The sequence below is a fragment of the Gobio gobio genome (genome assembly GCF_949357685.1).
Source record: "Gobio gobio genome assembly, chromosome: 19".
Lineage (NCBI taxonomy): Eukaryota > Metazoa > Chordata > Actinopteri > Cypriniformes > Gobionidae > Gobio > Gobio gobio.
In genome coordinates, this window is record NC_137112.1 from 49,540,162 (window position 1) to 49,556,832 (window position 16,671).

A 16,671-nucleotide genomic window follows, 5' to 3' on the forward strand; every position below is an offset into this window, starting at 1 on the left:
AATACATTCTCTGTTTATTTTGTTTGTTTTCACACTATTATGAACCCAGTTTCTAAATTCCTTAATTATCCTTCCTCCTTTTTAATATTAAACATATATCATTAATGTTCTCAGGTAGTTAAGACATATCATCATGTAGTTCCATTGATGTTTTACCATTTTTACACAATTAATAGAAAAAATAATTAGACATTTCTTTTCCTTTTTAACATAAATAGGGCTTTTGTGTTTGTGACATGTATTAAAAAGTATTGGCAATTGTTTGGTCATGAAGGATGTGATATCCACTAAAGATACTTCATACTTTTAGAAATGCAAGGATGGGAGAAATGAAAGCAGCAGTGCAACTGTGTGTCCACAAGAGGTCGCAAGAGTAGAGTCCAACAACAGCCTTTATTATCATGTGAATAACTTTGGTTAGCTTATCTTTGGGATTATTTTTGTTTTCTCCCTTGTTTTGATTCTTTGAGCACACACACACACACACACACACTCGTATGGATCTGTGGTTCTGTATCCTGCTGTTGAGTCGCACTAAAGTTCACAGATAATAGTCGGAAGAGTGTGCAGGTCACGTTTGTTTCTCCTTTATTGTGTTAATATTCATTGACCTCTTTCTCTTCGCAACCCCCTTAATTCTGAGAAGTGTTTTGTTCTCGGATGTAAACAAAATGAAGGAAAACCTCCATTCCAAATGATGCCATAAAAGAGCATTTTCTTTTTTTTCGACTATAAAGAATCTTTGGTGGAGGTTAAAGGTTCTTCATGGATGCATAGATGGCAATAAAGAAAAGATTTGGGTGTAACTCTTCTCGGCTTTATTCGTTTTTCTCGTCTCGTGTTGTTCCAGACCTGTAATTTTACATTTTGGCCGAAAAAATGAATTTATCCCTCTGCTGCTCTTGGTTTAGGGGTTTCATTGGTCGTCTTCCCCGTCATTAGTGACCGACACCTAATAATGAAACTTCCTCCACCCCAGTAAAACCAATGCCATTTATTTTTCCTCAATAATATTTTTTCTTTTTAATTTTGTATTTTGAGATGATTTGATGGTATTTTTTTATATTTATGCAATAATTATGGTCTATTTTTGCCATTGAAAATTACACTTTAAAAAAAAAATTTTTTTAATTATTACAGTATTTCAGGTTAAAATAGAGACTAGGCCTTCAAAATATTTTTTTCTGAAGGCAGATTAGCCCGTCTTTTGGAATAATTTCAGAAATCCTGCAACCATGTGTGTGACCACTAGAGGTCTCTATGGAGAGGCTTGAGCATTCACTAGTTCTCTTTTGAACACATTTAATGATTTATTTCTGTGAATTTGTGTTTTTGCAGATTTCCCATTCATTTCCTATGGCCGAAGACAATGAACGACCAATTAGCATGCTCGAATCATGACCCTCAATTTTTGTGTGTGTTTACATCCCTAATGCTAGAAAAGTCTCCAAGTTTCATATCATTCTGATGAAGCTGTGATTTTTAAAAATTCAAAATGTGGTTCATAGGTTCAGATTTTCATGTGTGTGTGTGTGTGTGTGTGTGTGTGATGGGTAGGTTTAGGGGCTGTGTGTGTGTGTGTGTGTGTGTGTGTGTGTGTGTGTGTGTGTGTGTGTGTGTGTGTGTGTGTGTGTGTGTGTGTGTGTGTGTGTGTGTGTGTGTGTGTGTGTGTGTGTGTGTGTGTGTGTGTGTGTGTGTGTGTGTGTGTGTGTGTGTGTGTGTGTGTGTGTGTGTGTGTGTGTGTGTTTTGTGAAATATCAGGACACAAATGTGTATAATGACATGGGTATTACAAAAAGAGGGTGAAATATGAGGACGTTCCCCATGTCCTCACTTTTCAAAATGCTTATAAATCACAGAATGAGGTTTTTTTCACAGAAAGTGAACTGCACAGTCTCCTGTGAGGGCTAGGTTTAGGGGCAGGGGCTGTGTGTGTGTGTGTGTGTGTGTGTGTGTGTGTGTGTGTGTGTGTGTGTGTGTGTGTGTGTGTGTGTGTGTGTGTGTGTGTGTGTGTGTGTGTGTGTGTGTGTGTGTGTGTGTGTGTGTGTGTGTGTGTGTGTGTGTGTGTGTGTGTGTGTGTGTGATGGGTAGGTTTAGGGGCAGTGTAAGGGGATAGAAAATACGGTTTGTACGATATAAAAACCATTACGCCTATGGAATGTCCTCACATTTCACAAAAACAAACGTGTGTGTGTGTGTGTGTGTGTGTGCGCGCACTGTAAAAAAAAAAAGTTGAGAAAACTTAAAAGTTTAAGGCAACCAGCTGCAGAACATTTTTGAGTTTTCTCAACTTAGGGTCAATTAGTTGTACAACCTTTTTCATGTTAAATAGTTGAATAAACTTTAAAAGCTGAATTTGTCATACAAAACATAAGTTGGATTTTTTTACAGTGTATACGTGTGTGTGTGTGTGTGTGTGTGTGTGTGTGTGTGTGTGTGTGTGTGTGTGTGTGTGTGTGTGGACTGGTAATCCCTACGTTATGGGACAAAATGTCCCCACAAAGATAGCAATATCCGAAATCCTTGTCCTTGTGGGGACATTTTTAGGTCCCCATGAGGAAAACATCTTATAAATCAGACTAAGTGATGTTTTTGAAAATGTAAAAATGCAGAATGTCTCCTGAGATGGGTAGGTTTAGGGGCTGTGTGTGTGTGTGTGTGTGTGTGTGTGTGTGTGTGGTGTGTGTGTGTGTGTGTGATGGGTAGGTTTAGGGGCAGTGTGTGTGTGTGTGTGTGTGTGTGTGTGTGTGTGTGTGTGTGTGTGTGTGTGTGTGTGTGTGTGTGTGTGTGTGTGTGTGTGTGTGTGTGTGTGTGTGTGTGTGTGTGTGTGTGTGTGTGTGATGGGTAGGTTTAGGGGCAGTGTGTGTGTGTGTGTGTGTGTGTGTGTGATGGGTAGGTTTAGGGGCAGTGTGTGTGTGTGTGTGTGTGTGTGTGTGTGTGTGTGTGTGTGTGTGTGTGTGTGTGTGTGTGTGTGTGTGTGTGTGTGTGTGTGTGTGTGTGTGTGTGTGTGTGTGTGTGTGTGATGGGTAGGTTTAGGGTCAGTGTAAGGGGATAGAAAATACGGTTTGTACGGTATAAAAACCATTACGCCTATGGAAAGTCCCCATAAAACATGAAAACCCAACGTGTGTGTGTGTGTGTGTGTGCGTGTGTGTGTGTGTCAATATCACACTCTTGATGTTTTAGTGTCACTGCTGTGTACTTTTTTTGTCCCCACAAAGATGGCAATATCCGAAATCCTTGTCCTTGTGGGGACATTTTTAGGTCCCCTTGAGGAAAACATCTTATAAATCAGACTAAGTGATGTTTTTTGAAAATGTAAAAATGCAGAATGTCTCCTGAGATGGGTAGGTTTAGGGGCTGTGTGTGTGTGTGTGTGTGTGTGTGTGTGTGTGTGTGTGTGTGTGTGTGTGTGTGTGTGTGTGTGTGTGTGTGTGTGTGTGTGTGTGTGTGTGTGTGTGTGTGTGTGGTGTGTGTGTGTGTGTGATGGGTAGGTTTAGGGGCAGTGTGTGTGTGTGTGTGTGTGTGTGTGTGTGTGTGTGATGGGTAGGTTTAGGGGCAGTGTGTGTGTGTGTGTGTGTGTGTGTGTGTGTGATGGGTAGGTTTAGGGGCAGTGTGTGTGTGTGTGTGTGTGTGTGTGTGTGTGTGTGTGTGTGTGTGTGTGTGTGTGTGTGGTGTGTGTGTGTGTGTGATGGGTAGGTTTAGGGGCAGTGTGTGTGTGTGTGTGTGTGTGTGTGTGTGTGTGTGTGTGTGTGTGTGTGTGTGTGTGTGTGTGTGTGTGTGATGGGTAGGTTTAGGGGCAGTGTGTGTGTGTGTGTGTGTGTGTGTGTGTGTGTGTGATGGGTAGGTTTAGGGGCAGTGTGTGTGTGTGTGTGTGTGTGTGTGTGTGTGTGTGTGTGTGTGTGTGTGTGTGTGTGTGTGTGTGTGTGATGGGTAGGTTTAGGGGCTGTGTGTGTGTGTGTGTGTGTGTGTGTGTGTGTGTGTGTGTGTGTGTGTGTGTGTGTGTGTGTGTGTGTGTGTGTGTGTGTGTGTGTGTGTGTGTGTGTGTGTGTGTGTGTGTGTGTGTGTGTGTGTGTGTGTGTGATGGGTAGGTTTAGGGTCAGTGTAAGGGGATAGAAAATACGGTTTGTACGGTATAAAAACCATTACGCCTATGGAAAGTCCCCATAAAACATGAAAACCCAACGTGTGTGTGTGTGTGTGTGTGTGTGTGTGTCAATATCACACTCTTGATGTTTTAGTGTCACTGCTGTGTACTTTTTTTCAGCATTGTGGCCGATTTGTAGATTTTACACACAAATGTTAGGAGAATTTTTGTGTTTTTGCAGATTTCCATTCATTTCCTATGACCGAAGACAATGAACGGTACTTTTTTTACGACCAATCAGCATGCTCGAATCATGACCCCATTTTGTGTGTGTGTTGACATCCCTAATGCTAGAAAAGTCACCAAGTTTCATATGCTTTTTAAAATTTCAGGGGGTTAATAACTGATATCCCGTAATAATATCCACAGCTCATCAGTCTTTACTCTCAGATGTCATCCGAGTTCTTCTGTCTTTTGCAGATTCAGCTTCCTGTTTTTGTCTTAAAGCTCATCTGCGATCTGCGAGGGGATTTTGTGAGTTTCTAAAGCCGCTCTGTAAATGACTTTCCGCTGAGGATGGATTGGCAAGGAGACAATGGCCTGCAGGAAAAGCCCTGACTTACTTTATGTTCCCTCTTCACACTCTCTCCGCCGTGAGCGTCATCAGCGGCCGGGATCAAACGTGCGGACGCCTCCTGGGCTTCTGGGAGAGTTTGTTATTCATTCCTGCGAGGAGGATGACGGCTCGCCATTGTTGTCCCTGCGATCTCTGCAGGAAACGCTTACGATGGGCTGTTTTGATCATGTGTGTTTATGTGTCTGATCTGCTTTTGTCCTTTGCAGGAATATTGTTTTTCTTGGGCGATTCCAAAATGACACCTTATTGAGAAATGGCAACACAAATCCCACGCTCAGATGTTGGATGATAGTCTGCATTGCTTGTCAGGGTTGGGTGTGATTTATTAAGGGGAAGGCGAGGGAGGAGCTGAGGTTTATTTCTCTCTGGAGATCTGCAAAGGTTCAGCGTGAAGTACTGATAACCTCTGGAGCTTTCCTGGGGAGGGCCCGGAAAGAGTCATGGCGCATTTATAACCGCCGCTCTCCTGCTAGAAGTGTTTTCATGTCTTCGCCCACAATCACCGGCTCTTCTCACAACAGGAGAAATGTACAACAACAGCTACTCCAGGGCCACCTTCGGCCTCGAGGCGAAGCAAATCCACAAGGCCAAGGGGAAAAGCTGCGGCTACTACATGAGGGTCGTGTTCTTCTTCTCGTCTCTGATCCAGTCGCTCATCATCGCCAGTCTGGTGCTGTTCCTCGTATACGGCCAGCCGGAGAAAACAGCCGAAGAGAAGCGAGTCGAAGAGCTGGAGCTGGGCTTTAACAAGCTCTCCATGGACAACACCAAACTCCGGAAAGAGAAAGCTGACCTCGCGGGCGCCCTCAAAGCCAAGAGCGGAGAGAAGGAGGCGGCGGAGAAAGAGATCGCCAAGCTGAAGAGTGATTTAAACACCACTGGTCTCAGTAGCAAAAACTTCCAGAAGAACCTTGTAAGTGAATCTGAAATCATTTTGTGAGTAACACAAGAGTAATTCACTCGTTCCACAGCTTGTGTGATTCTTCTTTTGGGTTTTGGAACAAAACAAGTGAACCTTTAATTCTAAGATCTTGTGTGATTTACTGTAAATTCTGTCATTAATGACTGACCTCATGTCGTTGGACACCATAATGAAGATATTTTAGTGTAAATCTGATGCTCTGAAAGGCCTCCATTGGCTCAACTTTACACTCTCAAGACCCTTAAAAGACACTAAAGACTAAAGTTACAAAGTCCATCTCACTACAGCGGCTCTACAATAACTTTATGAAGACCAGAAGAGTTTCTGTGCGCAAAAAAAACAATAAATAACGACTTAAGTGATTTTAGCTGAAACACGGCATCATGAAGCTTTGAAGCGTTATGAATCAGTGAGTCGATTCGGCGGTTTGGAGCGTTATGAAGCTTCATGATGCAGTGTTTTGAAATCGGTCATCACTATATAAGCCGTTATTTAGGGTTTTGTTTCTAGTCTAAATATCTAAAAACTCTTAAAAGGGTTAGTTCAGCCAAAACTGTAAATTGTGTGATTAATGACTGAGCCTCATGTGGTTGGACACCCGTCAGACCTCCGTTCATCTTCAGACACAAATGAAGATATTTTAGTGTAAAGCTGATGCTCTGAAAGGCCTCCATTGGCTCAACTTTACACTCTCAAGACCCTTAAAAGACACTAAAGACTAAAGTTACAAAGTCCATCTCACTACAGCGGCTCTACAATAATAAAAGACACAGGCACACATCCATCCACACAAAAATATGCATAACTGATTTTCTTTAAGCATATAATACCTAGATGACATTTATTAAAATGTGCTGTATACAACAGAGCACATCTCGCAATGCACCAATGCTGTTACTGCTGACTAAAACCAGAACAAAACCACAAAAATGAAATGTTGCCTTGGCAACTAAATGAAATAAAAAAGTTGAAGAACTACAATTACTAATCAATACAATTGAAAAAAAATTATAAAAATAGAAACATTATAAATAACTAACAAAAATGACAAAAGCCCATAACAAAATACTTAAAATAAAAATAAAAACTGAAAATAAAAAAATAAAAGCAAACTCAATACTGAATTTTAGATTTTTTTTATAAATTAATATTTTGAGATTGCTTTTATTTTTATATTTTCAGTTTTTTTAGATAGTGATGACAGATTTCAAAACACGGCATCATGAAGCTTCAGAGCGTTATGAATCAGTGAGTCGATTCAGCGGTTTGGATTGCCAAAGTCATGTGATTTTGGCAGTTTGACACGCGATCCGAATCATGATTCGACTCACTGATTCAAAAAGCTCCGAACCGCTGATTCGACTCACTGATTCATAACGCTCTGAAGCTTCATGATGCCGTGTTTTGAAATCGTCATCACTATGTAAGTCGTTATTTAGGGTTTTTTTGCGCACAAAAACTATTCTCGTCTTCATAAAGTTATTGTAGAGCCGCTGTAGTGAGATGGACTTTGTAACTTTAGTCTTTAGTGTCTTTTAAGGGTCTTGAGAGTGTAAAGTTGAGCCAATGGAGGCCTTTCAGAGCATCAGCTTTACACTAAAATATCTTCATTTGTGTCTGAAGATGAACGGAGGTCTGACGGGTGTCCAACCACATGAGGCTCAGTCATTAATGACACAATTTACAGTTTTGGGTGAACTAACCCTTTAAAGGAACACGCCACTATTTTTGAAAATAAGCTAATTTTCAGACTCCTCTAGAGTAGAGCGGCTCACAGCTCTTGATTATTACGCAGGAATGAGAGTATAGTTCCTGCCATATCGGCCTAGAACATCACAACTTCTCATTTTCCGTCGGTCTTAGCACACGATGGAACTACAGAAGAGTCGAGTTTTAAACAGGAGAAATATGGAAACTCTTTGGTCATTTTTGAGCGAGATGCTAACGGTCTAATCAGATTCAATGATCTATGCTAAGCTATGCTAAAAGTGTAGACCCGGAGATCGGCTCAAAACGGTCAAACTCAACTGATTAACTCTAGAGGAGTCGGAGAATGAGCCCCATTTCAATAATAGTGGCGTGTTCCTTTAACGTGAATTTCTTGTACCCTTGGTATTTTAATCCTGTAACCCTAATGATGCGTTCACACCAGACGTGATTTACATGTTAAGTCAATGCAAAGACGCGAATAGACATTCTGCATTCAAGCGAATTGAGCGTTTCAGCCGATATTCGCGGCGTGTTAACCAATCAGGAGCTTGCTCTAGTAGTGACAACACTGAGGACAGAATCATATGTGGATACCCGGAGCTGTCGACACATCTTCATACTTTATAGAAACAGAATAAAAGGATCTTGGAAGAAAGTGAGTGAGAGTTGTAGAAAGCGCTCTTTTAAAACAATCCATGTCAGCCATTTCACAACGAGACGAGCCGCTGACAGAAGCTCCTCCCATGACGAGAATGAAGCGAGTAAACTCTAAATGTGATTTATTCGACTGGTGTGAATCATAACAAGTTTGATTTTGATTGGTTGTTTTGCAGCTTCTTTGCGAGTCCAGTAAAATGAAGCTTTCAAGCGTTCGAAACACTCCACTGCCATGTCCACCAACCAATAACAATCAGAATGGTGAGTAATAACCGATCAATGAACCGTAGGGGAGACGCTTTTTGACTTTCAGTTTGTGTAAATCCACTTGGGGTTCAGAGTATTTATTGTTTCCCACATTAATGTCACACATGTCTAGTACAATTATGTGGTTTAGTTTCATTAATACAGTGTTGACTTTTTTCTTGATTTACCCTGAAAGAATGGAAGTGAAATGTGACAACATGCCCCATATGTGGGGGACACTATAACATGACCAAATAACAGCTTAAAATGTTATCTGATATAATCAAAAAAATACACGACAAACGAAAATATTTTGTCAACAAAATACAATTATTAACTTTTTGAAATAAAATAATGGCATTTTTTAATCATTAAAAATATAAGCATTTTTGAGTTTGACTATAAACACATCATAAATACAGCTATACAGCATAGTTCAAAACATAATAATAATTAATCATTTATGAACATTAACTCTCAGTCATTATTCACCCTTTTCTCGTGGTTTCTCAAAAGAATTCATAAAAGTATAGAATATAATGGCATATTTCTAATAGGGGCTCATTGTATCTGCACAACTGGGATGTAAATCGTGTCTCGAGTCTTCTGCTGTTAGATCAACATTAAAGAACATCTCAACTGATAAATAACAGATATAAGATCTAAATCTTATTTTAAATAAACACAAAAAACAGAGATGAAAACTAAACTCAAGTAAGAAATGTACTTTTGCTATGGTTAAATACATGTTCAGTGATATCTTCCAGAGATTTGTTAATTTTGGCGCTATTGTTTCTCTAAAAAATAATGTTGATATGGCAACTAGTAGTTTCGTCATTCTGGCGTGTGTGGAAAGGGTTAAAACATGCGTGTTAAAACTAACCCCGCGTTAGTTTGTGCCCGTGCTCTCCTATATAGAGTTAAGAACAGGCATATATAATAACTGCTGAAGCTACAAAAGATGATTTTACAAAACTTTTGACTCAAACCCATTTGCACCACTGACAAATAAAAATGTAATGTACATTTTAGACTATGATTTTTGAATCATGTGTCACCTAGAGGCAAAAATAACTCGATGGTCTTTCGAGAGAGAGAGAGAGTTGACAGGAACAACCTGCAAAAACATATTGGCACATATTCACATATTGGACTTTGTGTGAAAAAAAAAACTAGGGCTGTCAAAAGATTAATCGTGATTAATCGCATCCAAAATAAAAGTTTGTGTTTACATAATATATGTGTGTGTACTCTGTTAATTATTATTTATATATAAATACACACACATTCATGTATATATTTAAGAAATATTTGCATGTATATACATTTATATAATCTATAATATATATAAATGTTTTATATATAAAAAATTATATTTTTTTCTTAAATATATACATGCTTGTGTAAATAATAATTAACAGAGCACACACACATATATTATGTAAACACAAACTTTTATTTTGGATGCGATTAATCGCGATTAATCTTTTGACAGCCCTAAAAAAAACATAATGAACTTGGTAGCGAATATGCCAACAGAAAGTGAGTCAATATTTTGCATGCAGACTCAAAAGATTGTATCCATCATTGCCAAACTTCCCTAAGAATGCCACACACACCAGAGTCCTGCACGGGTCCGATTTTGTAAACCCGCACCCGCCCGTACCCGCAGTGCTTAAACCCGCATCCGATCCGTTTTCCGACAACAGCACTAAATAAAATCCGCACCCGACCGACCCGCTTAAAATAGAACCGACACCCGACCCGCAATAAAATCAGTTTAGCATATTACATTATAGACACACTTACAAAAATGTTTATTGCCAGCATACAGAAGTTAATACACGACCATTAACTTAAGGACAACTTCGGGACATTCTAAAACGTTTAACGTGGCTTAATGTAGGTAAGACACTGTTATTAAGAGACCAAACTCAGTAAACATAATACTAATAATGTATACTATATACAAAAAATCAGATGAGCCCAAAATTTGAACGCAACGCGTTTAATTACACGTTAAGTGTTTTCCTCCCAGAAAACCATTATAAGAAAACGCTAAACGTGGCTTAATGTAGGCTACTAAGACAGTGTTATTAAGAGAATAAACTCAGGAACCATGCGGCCATCTTTTCTTCAACTCCTCATGATCCATCTCGACGAGTTCAGGCAGAGCGCGCGCGGTTGTGATTCTTCTGTGAGGGCGCGCGCCGCGCGGCCACAAATAAACTGATATGGATTTGAAATTATTTTATCAACTTGAAATACAGGCAAGGCATATTTTTGTAAATGCATATTTTTAGGAACACATCTACAATATACATGCATATATTTTTATATATAGGCCTATAGGGGTGTGCATTGGCACTGCCCTCACAATTCGATTCGATTACGATTCACCAGGTAACGATTCGATTCAATTCGATTCTACGATGCATCAAAATTCAACTGCACACAACAAGACACATTTTTAATCAGTCATGAGGCAATACAAGCAGTCAGATATTGAACAACAGATTTTATTGGCTGCTATGTGTGTATTATCTCTCTCCTGTATCTTTGACATAAATGTCATTAAATAAAATAAAATTGAATGGTACAGGGTATTGGATATGGCATTTTTCAAATCAGTGCTTTGAATGAGAAATGTTACTCTTCTCTGCTTTAGAACCATTTGAAATTAAATAGAGCAATAATAACAGCCAACTTTTTCCAGCAGTGAACATAAGTGTTTAAATTCATCAGTAATCTCCCTCCGCCTCAGCCATCTTGATTGTTGTTGTTGTTATGACCCCGGAAGTAATTGAAACTTCACAACTTTATTGTCCAACTCAAGGCCAGAAAATAAACGGTGACATAATCGATTATGGCCTTTAGCCGCATCGATGCTGAATCGAGCATTGTTGACACCACTATAGGCCTATATTCGTTTGCACGTGACTGTTTAAAACCCGTGTTTAGGCCCGTGTTCTCCCTTGTCCAACCCGACCCGACCCGTACCCGACACGTTTCAGCAATATTCATCCGTTTCGTGCCGGACTCTGACACACACTAATGCTGAGCGGCCTGTAGACGTGACTCTCTTTTCTCTTATCAGAAATAAAAACTCTGACCACGCTCCTGGATCAGCAGAAAGCTCTGTACGGCATCCTTAAGACTAACTTCAGCCGGACGGTGGAGAATCTCAAAGCCGACCTGGACAACTCAGAGAAGGCTAAAGACCAGCATCACTCTCAGCTCATTCAGCTGAGGCAGGACAACACCAATCTGAAGTCCCAGCTCGACGTGTACACCAAGAAATGCAAAGAAGACTTTGCAGAGTCTCTCCAAGGCATCCAGACGGTCACAAGTGCCTTCCTCACCAAAATTGACACCTTCTTCACCAACTCGGTGACCTTTCACCTCACCTGCCCCAAACAGGAAGAACAGATGGACCGGATTCGCTCCAACTGCTCCAGCCTTTCCCGGCAGGTGGAGGACAAGTTCCAGAGCTACCTCAACAGCGTAGGAGCCAAAGTCTCGGACATCCAGAAGCAGAGCAGCTTGTTGGAAGTACAGAACGCGGGGCTGAGGTCAGAACTGGACTTGTGTAAAGCGGGTCGAGAGAACGAGGCTTCAGAGAGCGGCAGGAAACTCCAGGACGCCCAGCAGACGTTTGACCGGCAGCTGGAGCAGCTCCTGCGGGATCAGAACCGGCTGAGGGAAGCCAAAGACCTGCTGGATGCTCAGCTCGCCGTGAAGGACGCCTCACTCATATCTCTGCAGAACAGCTGTGCACAACAGGTATTATGGGATGGATATTGATGTTTGAGTGCATTCTGACTTCATTAAAGGATTAGTTCACTTTTAAATCAACTTTTGCTGGTCATTTACTCACCCAAATGTCATCCAAGATGTCCATGTCTTTCTTTCTGCAGTCGGAAAGAAATGAAGGTTTTGGATGAAAACAGTCCAGGGTTTTTCTCCATATAATGGACTTCAATGGGCTCCAAACGGGTCAAATGATGTTTCAGTGCAGCTTTAAACGACACCAGATGATGAATAAGGGTCTGATCTAGACAAACCATCAGTTTCTGAGAGAAACCCAGCAGTATTTATGCTATTATTTTACCTCTTATCAGACGAACGTGATCATCTCTGAGCTCAGACATAACTTCCGCTAAGTGAGGTCAAAATACGAGCCTGGTCATAGATGTATACGTAGATGCCTCATTCTACTGATAAGTGCAGGTGCTAATGAAGCATCTATGTATATATCTATGACCAGGCTCGTATTTTGACCTCACTTAGCGGAAGTTATGTCTGAGCTCAGAGATGATCACGTTCGTCTGATAAGAGGTAAAATAATAGCATAAATACTGCTGGGTTTCTCTCAGAAACTGATGGTTTGTCTAGATCAGACCCTTATTCATCATCTGGTGTCGTTTAAAGCTGCACTGAAACATCATTTGAACTGTTTGGAGCCCATTGAAGTCCATTATACGGAGAAAAACCCTGGACTGTTTTCATCCAAAACCTTCATTTCTTTTCGACTGCAGAAAGAAAGACATGGACATCTTGGATGACATGGGGGTGAGGAAACTATCAGCAAAAGTTGATTTAAAAGTGAACTAATCCTTCAACTCCTCTGCTTCTGCAGCCCAGATCTACCGGTCTTCAACCCCCGGGCAAGGCTGGCCCCGGTAGGAGACGTTAACCACTAAAGGTACGTGGTCTTCATCCATCAGGGGCAGAATTCAATTTGAAAGTCAGTATTCACTTAATTTAATAATAATTTTCGTCAACAACCTTTTTTCACTGCCGAAAACGAGACGATAACTAAATAAAAACTAGTGTTTTGCAGACCAGTGTTTATGAACTAATGCTGATGAATAATGACTTTATGATGTTTATATAGTAATATGTTTTAGACGGTTGTAATAATGCATATTTATCTCCTCATCTGAACTTGAATGAGCTCCTGCAACTGCAATAGAGGCTCAGACATTTCAAAATAAGAGTCCTGGTGTATTTCCAGCTTGTTTATCATTAAAAGTCACGCATTATATATTCGTTTTTGCTTACACAATAAACTGTGTTTAATTTAATTCCCATTTAATTCATAGTCAGGAGGAAAGACCAGTATTAGACACATATTCAATAAAGTATCAGGGTTATAATAGTTCACTAAAACCATAAAAAAAAACTTCATTACTTGAAATTGAATAAATTTTAACTGAAATTAAACTTATTTGAAGCTTAAACTTAACCTGATATGGCCTAAAACAGAAATACAAAGTTATAAAAACGATATAGATGTTTTTAAAAAAGTGAATTGAGCTCTTTTGTGTATTTTTAATGTCAAAAACAAAATGATGTAAAAATGTCAGTCAAGTGACAGTCGGTTATGTGATGCTTAAATGCTTAATGTAGTACAATTTAACTAAACTCACTAGATTTTAGTCGACTAAAACTAGACTAAAACTAAAAACAATTCAGGCGACTAAAACTAGACTAAAACTAAATGGCATTTTAGTCAAAAGACTATGACTAAACTAAATCAAAATTTGCTGTCAAAATGAACTCTGTTTGGCCCACTCTGAAGGGTGCACTACTTCTGGTCCGTTTGGTGATGTACACTAGGGGAGTTTAGAACCAACCTGCCCAGTGTCCAGTAATCCTAAAGACGTTTCACTAGCTGTTGTAGTGATCCAGGACAACACAAACAGCTTTCAGATATCAATAGTCTCTTAGTGTACAGAGGCTCAATTCAAAATAATGTTGAAAATGTCATATAAGATAAAATGTTGAAATTATGATTGTAAAAGTCATGATAGTGAGATATAAAGTCAAAAATAGGACATGCCAAGTCATAATTATAAGATAAAATGATGAAAATATAATTTTAAGTCATAATAGTGAGATAAAAAGTCAAAAATATGACATGCTAAGTCATAATTATAAGATAAAATTATGTAAATATGATTTCAAAAGTCCTCATTATTAGATAAAAGTCAAAAATATGACATGTTAAGTCATAATTATAAGATAAAATTATGAAAATATGATTTTAAAAGTCCTCATTATTAGATAAAAGTCAAAAATATGACATGCTAAGTCATAATTATAAGATAAAATTATGAAAATATGATTTTAAAAGTCCTCATTATTAGATAAAAGTCAAAAATATGACATGCCAAGTCATAATTATAAGATAAAATTATGAAAATATGATTTTAAAAGTCCTCATTATTAGATAAAAGTCAAAAATATGACATGCTAAGTCATAATTATAAGATAAAATTATGAAAATATGATTTTAAAAGTCCTCATTATTAGATAAAAGTCAAAAATATGACATGCCAAGTCATAATTATAAGATAAAATTATGAAAATATGATTTTAAAAGTCCTCATTATTAGATAAAAGTCAAAAATATGACATGTTAAGTCATAATTATAAGATAAAATGTTGAAAAAATGATTTTAAAAGTCCTCATTATTAGATAAAAAGTCAAAAATATGACATGCTAAGTCATAATTATAAGATAAAATGTTGAAAATATGATTTTTAAAGTCCTCATTATTAGATTAAGTCAAAAATATGACATGCTAAGTCATAATTATAAGATAAAAGTTGAAAATATGATTTTAAATGTCCTCATTATTAGATAAAAGTCAAAAATATGACATGCCAAGTCATAATTATAAGATAAAATTATGAAAATATGATTTTAAAAGTCCTCATTATTAGATAAAAGTCAAAAATATGACATGTTAAGTCATAATTATAAGATAAAATGTTGAAAAAATGCTTTTAAAAGTCCTCATTATTAGATAAAGTCAAAAATATGACATGCTAAGTCATAAAAACTAAAAATAATCTTGATCGACTTTTTATCTCACTATTATGACTTTTAAAATCATATTTTTGACTTATCTAATAATGAGGACTTTGTCATATTTTCAACATTTTATCTTATAATTTTGACTTAGCATGTCATATTTTTGACTGTTTATCTAATAATGAGGACTTTTAAAATCATATTTTCAACATTTTATCTTATGATTATGACTTTATAATAATATTACGTCACATGATGGCACGTAATCTGAAAACATGAGATTTTGGAGATCTTGTCCTTAGTCTGTAGAGCTGGTGGAATGACTGGTTTGAGGCGGAGAGTTGAACTGGGTTCCCTCTGGTCCACAGGAATGATCTGAATCTGCAGTGGGAGTTTCCTGATCCTGATCCTGCTCCTGATCCTGCGATGTGTAAATAATGTGAGTGTGTGTGTAATGTGCAGCTGGTGTTGAGCTCACTGTAGGGCTGGAGAACTTCAGGCTCGGCTTCAGTCCTTTAGAGTCAATACAAGACCACAGATATTAATAAACATCAGTTCATCTGATCCTCCACATGTGCTGTGATGTATATAATATTCTTCACACTATAAGAATTGTGTTTCAGCAATTACGACTTTTACTGTTTTTTTTTTCTAAATAATGTCCTTGTTAATATATTGATCTGTTTTAATAAATAGACATACCATAAAACATCATATTTCTGTTTTTTACTTGTGCATTGAGTAAATTATGGCCTGAAATGACACACACACACACACACACACACACACACACACACACACACACACACACACACACACACACACACACACACACACACACAGTGTCTCTAAACACACACACAGTGTCTCTAAACACACACACACACACACACACACACACAGTGTCTCTAAACACACACACGCTCACTGATCTGATAACACACTTCTACATTGTGTGTCATTATGTGAAAGATTGGAAACCTTTCACAATGTGTGGTAATGCTTTATTTCACATGTGCTTACTGTAGTAATAACAGCTAATTATGCATAATTACACACAACTAACTGTAGTTATATAGTAAGTACATTACCCAGTTATTAACCTCTTCAGCTCTGGGAGCATTTCCGGCTGGATGTGTCTGACCCAAATGTAAAAGCTTCCCACACACACACAAACACACACACACACACAAACACACACACACAATGGTAACACTTTAGTTTAGGGTCCAATTCTCACTATTAACTAGTAGCTTATTAGTATGCATATTATGATATTGGCTGTTTATTATTACATATAAAGCAAATATTAACGCCTTATTCTGCATGACTATATTGTACATCCCTTAATCATACAATGTAGACAGATTTATAATCACTGAGATCCCAAATGTGAGGTTTGGCCCCTCGAGAACATTTGTATTTCTATGATCTGCATATGTGCATTTTAAGATGTTCTGAACGCCAAAAAATTTGATAACAATAACTTGAAAACCATGTCAGTGGCAGATATGACTGATACAGTTTTTCCATTTTTGTCAGTGAAGAAAGTAAACATGTTTAACTGATATTTATATGTTTTATGAATC

At 38.2% G+C, this 16,671-nt stretch overlaps 1 protein-coding gene across 1 annotated transcript; it reads left to right on the forward strand.

The window, feature by feature from the left end:
- The first annotated feature begins 4,792 nt into the window (after positions 1-4,792).
- On the forward strand, positions 4,793-15,795 carry LOC307142715 (uncharacterized protein). The gene is made up of 5 exons (XM_079843774.1): positions 4,793-5,637; positions 8,190-8,274; positions 11,357-12,042; positions 12,899-12,964; positions 15,451-15,795. The coding sequence occupies exons 1-4, from the start codon at positions 5,251-5,253 to the stop codon at positions 12,953-12,955; spliced, it is 1,215 nt and encodes a 404-aa protein (XP_079699900.1). The 5' UTR covers positions 4,793-5,250; the 3' UTR covers positions 12,956-12,964; positions 15,451-15,795.
- The last annotated feature ends 876 nt before the right edge of the window (positions 15,796-16,671 follow it).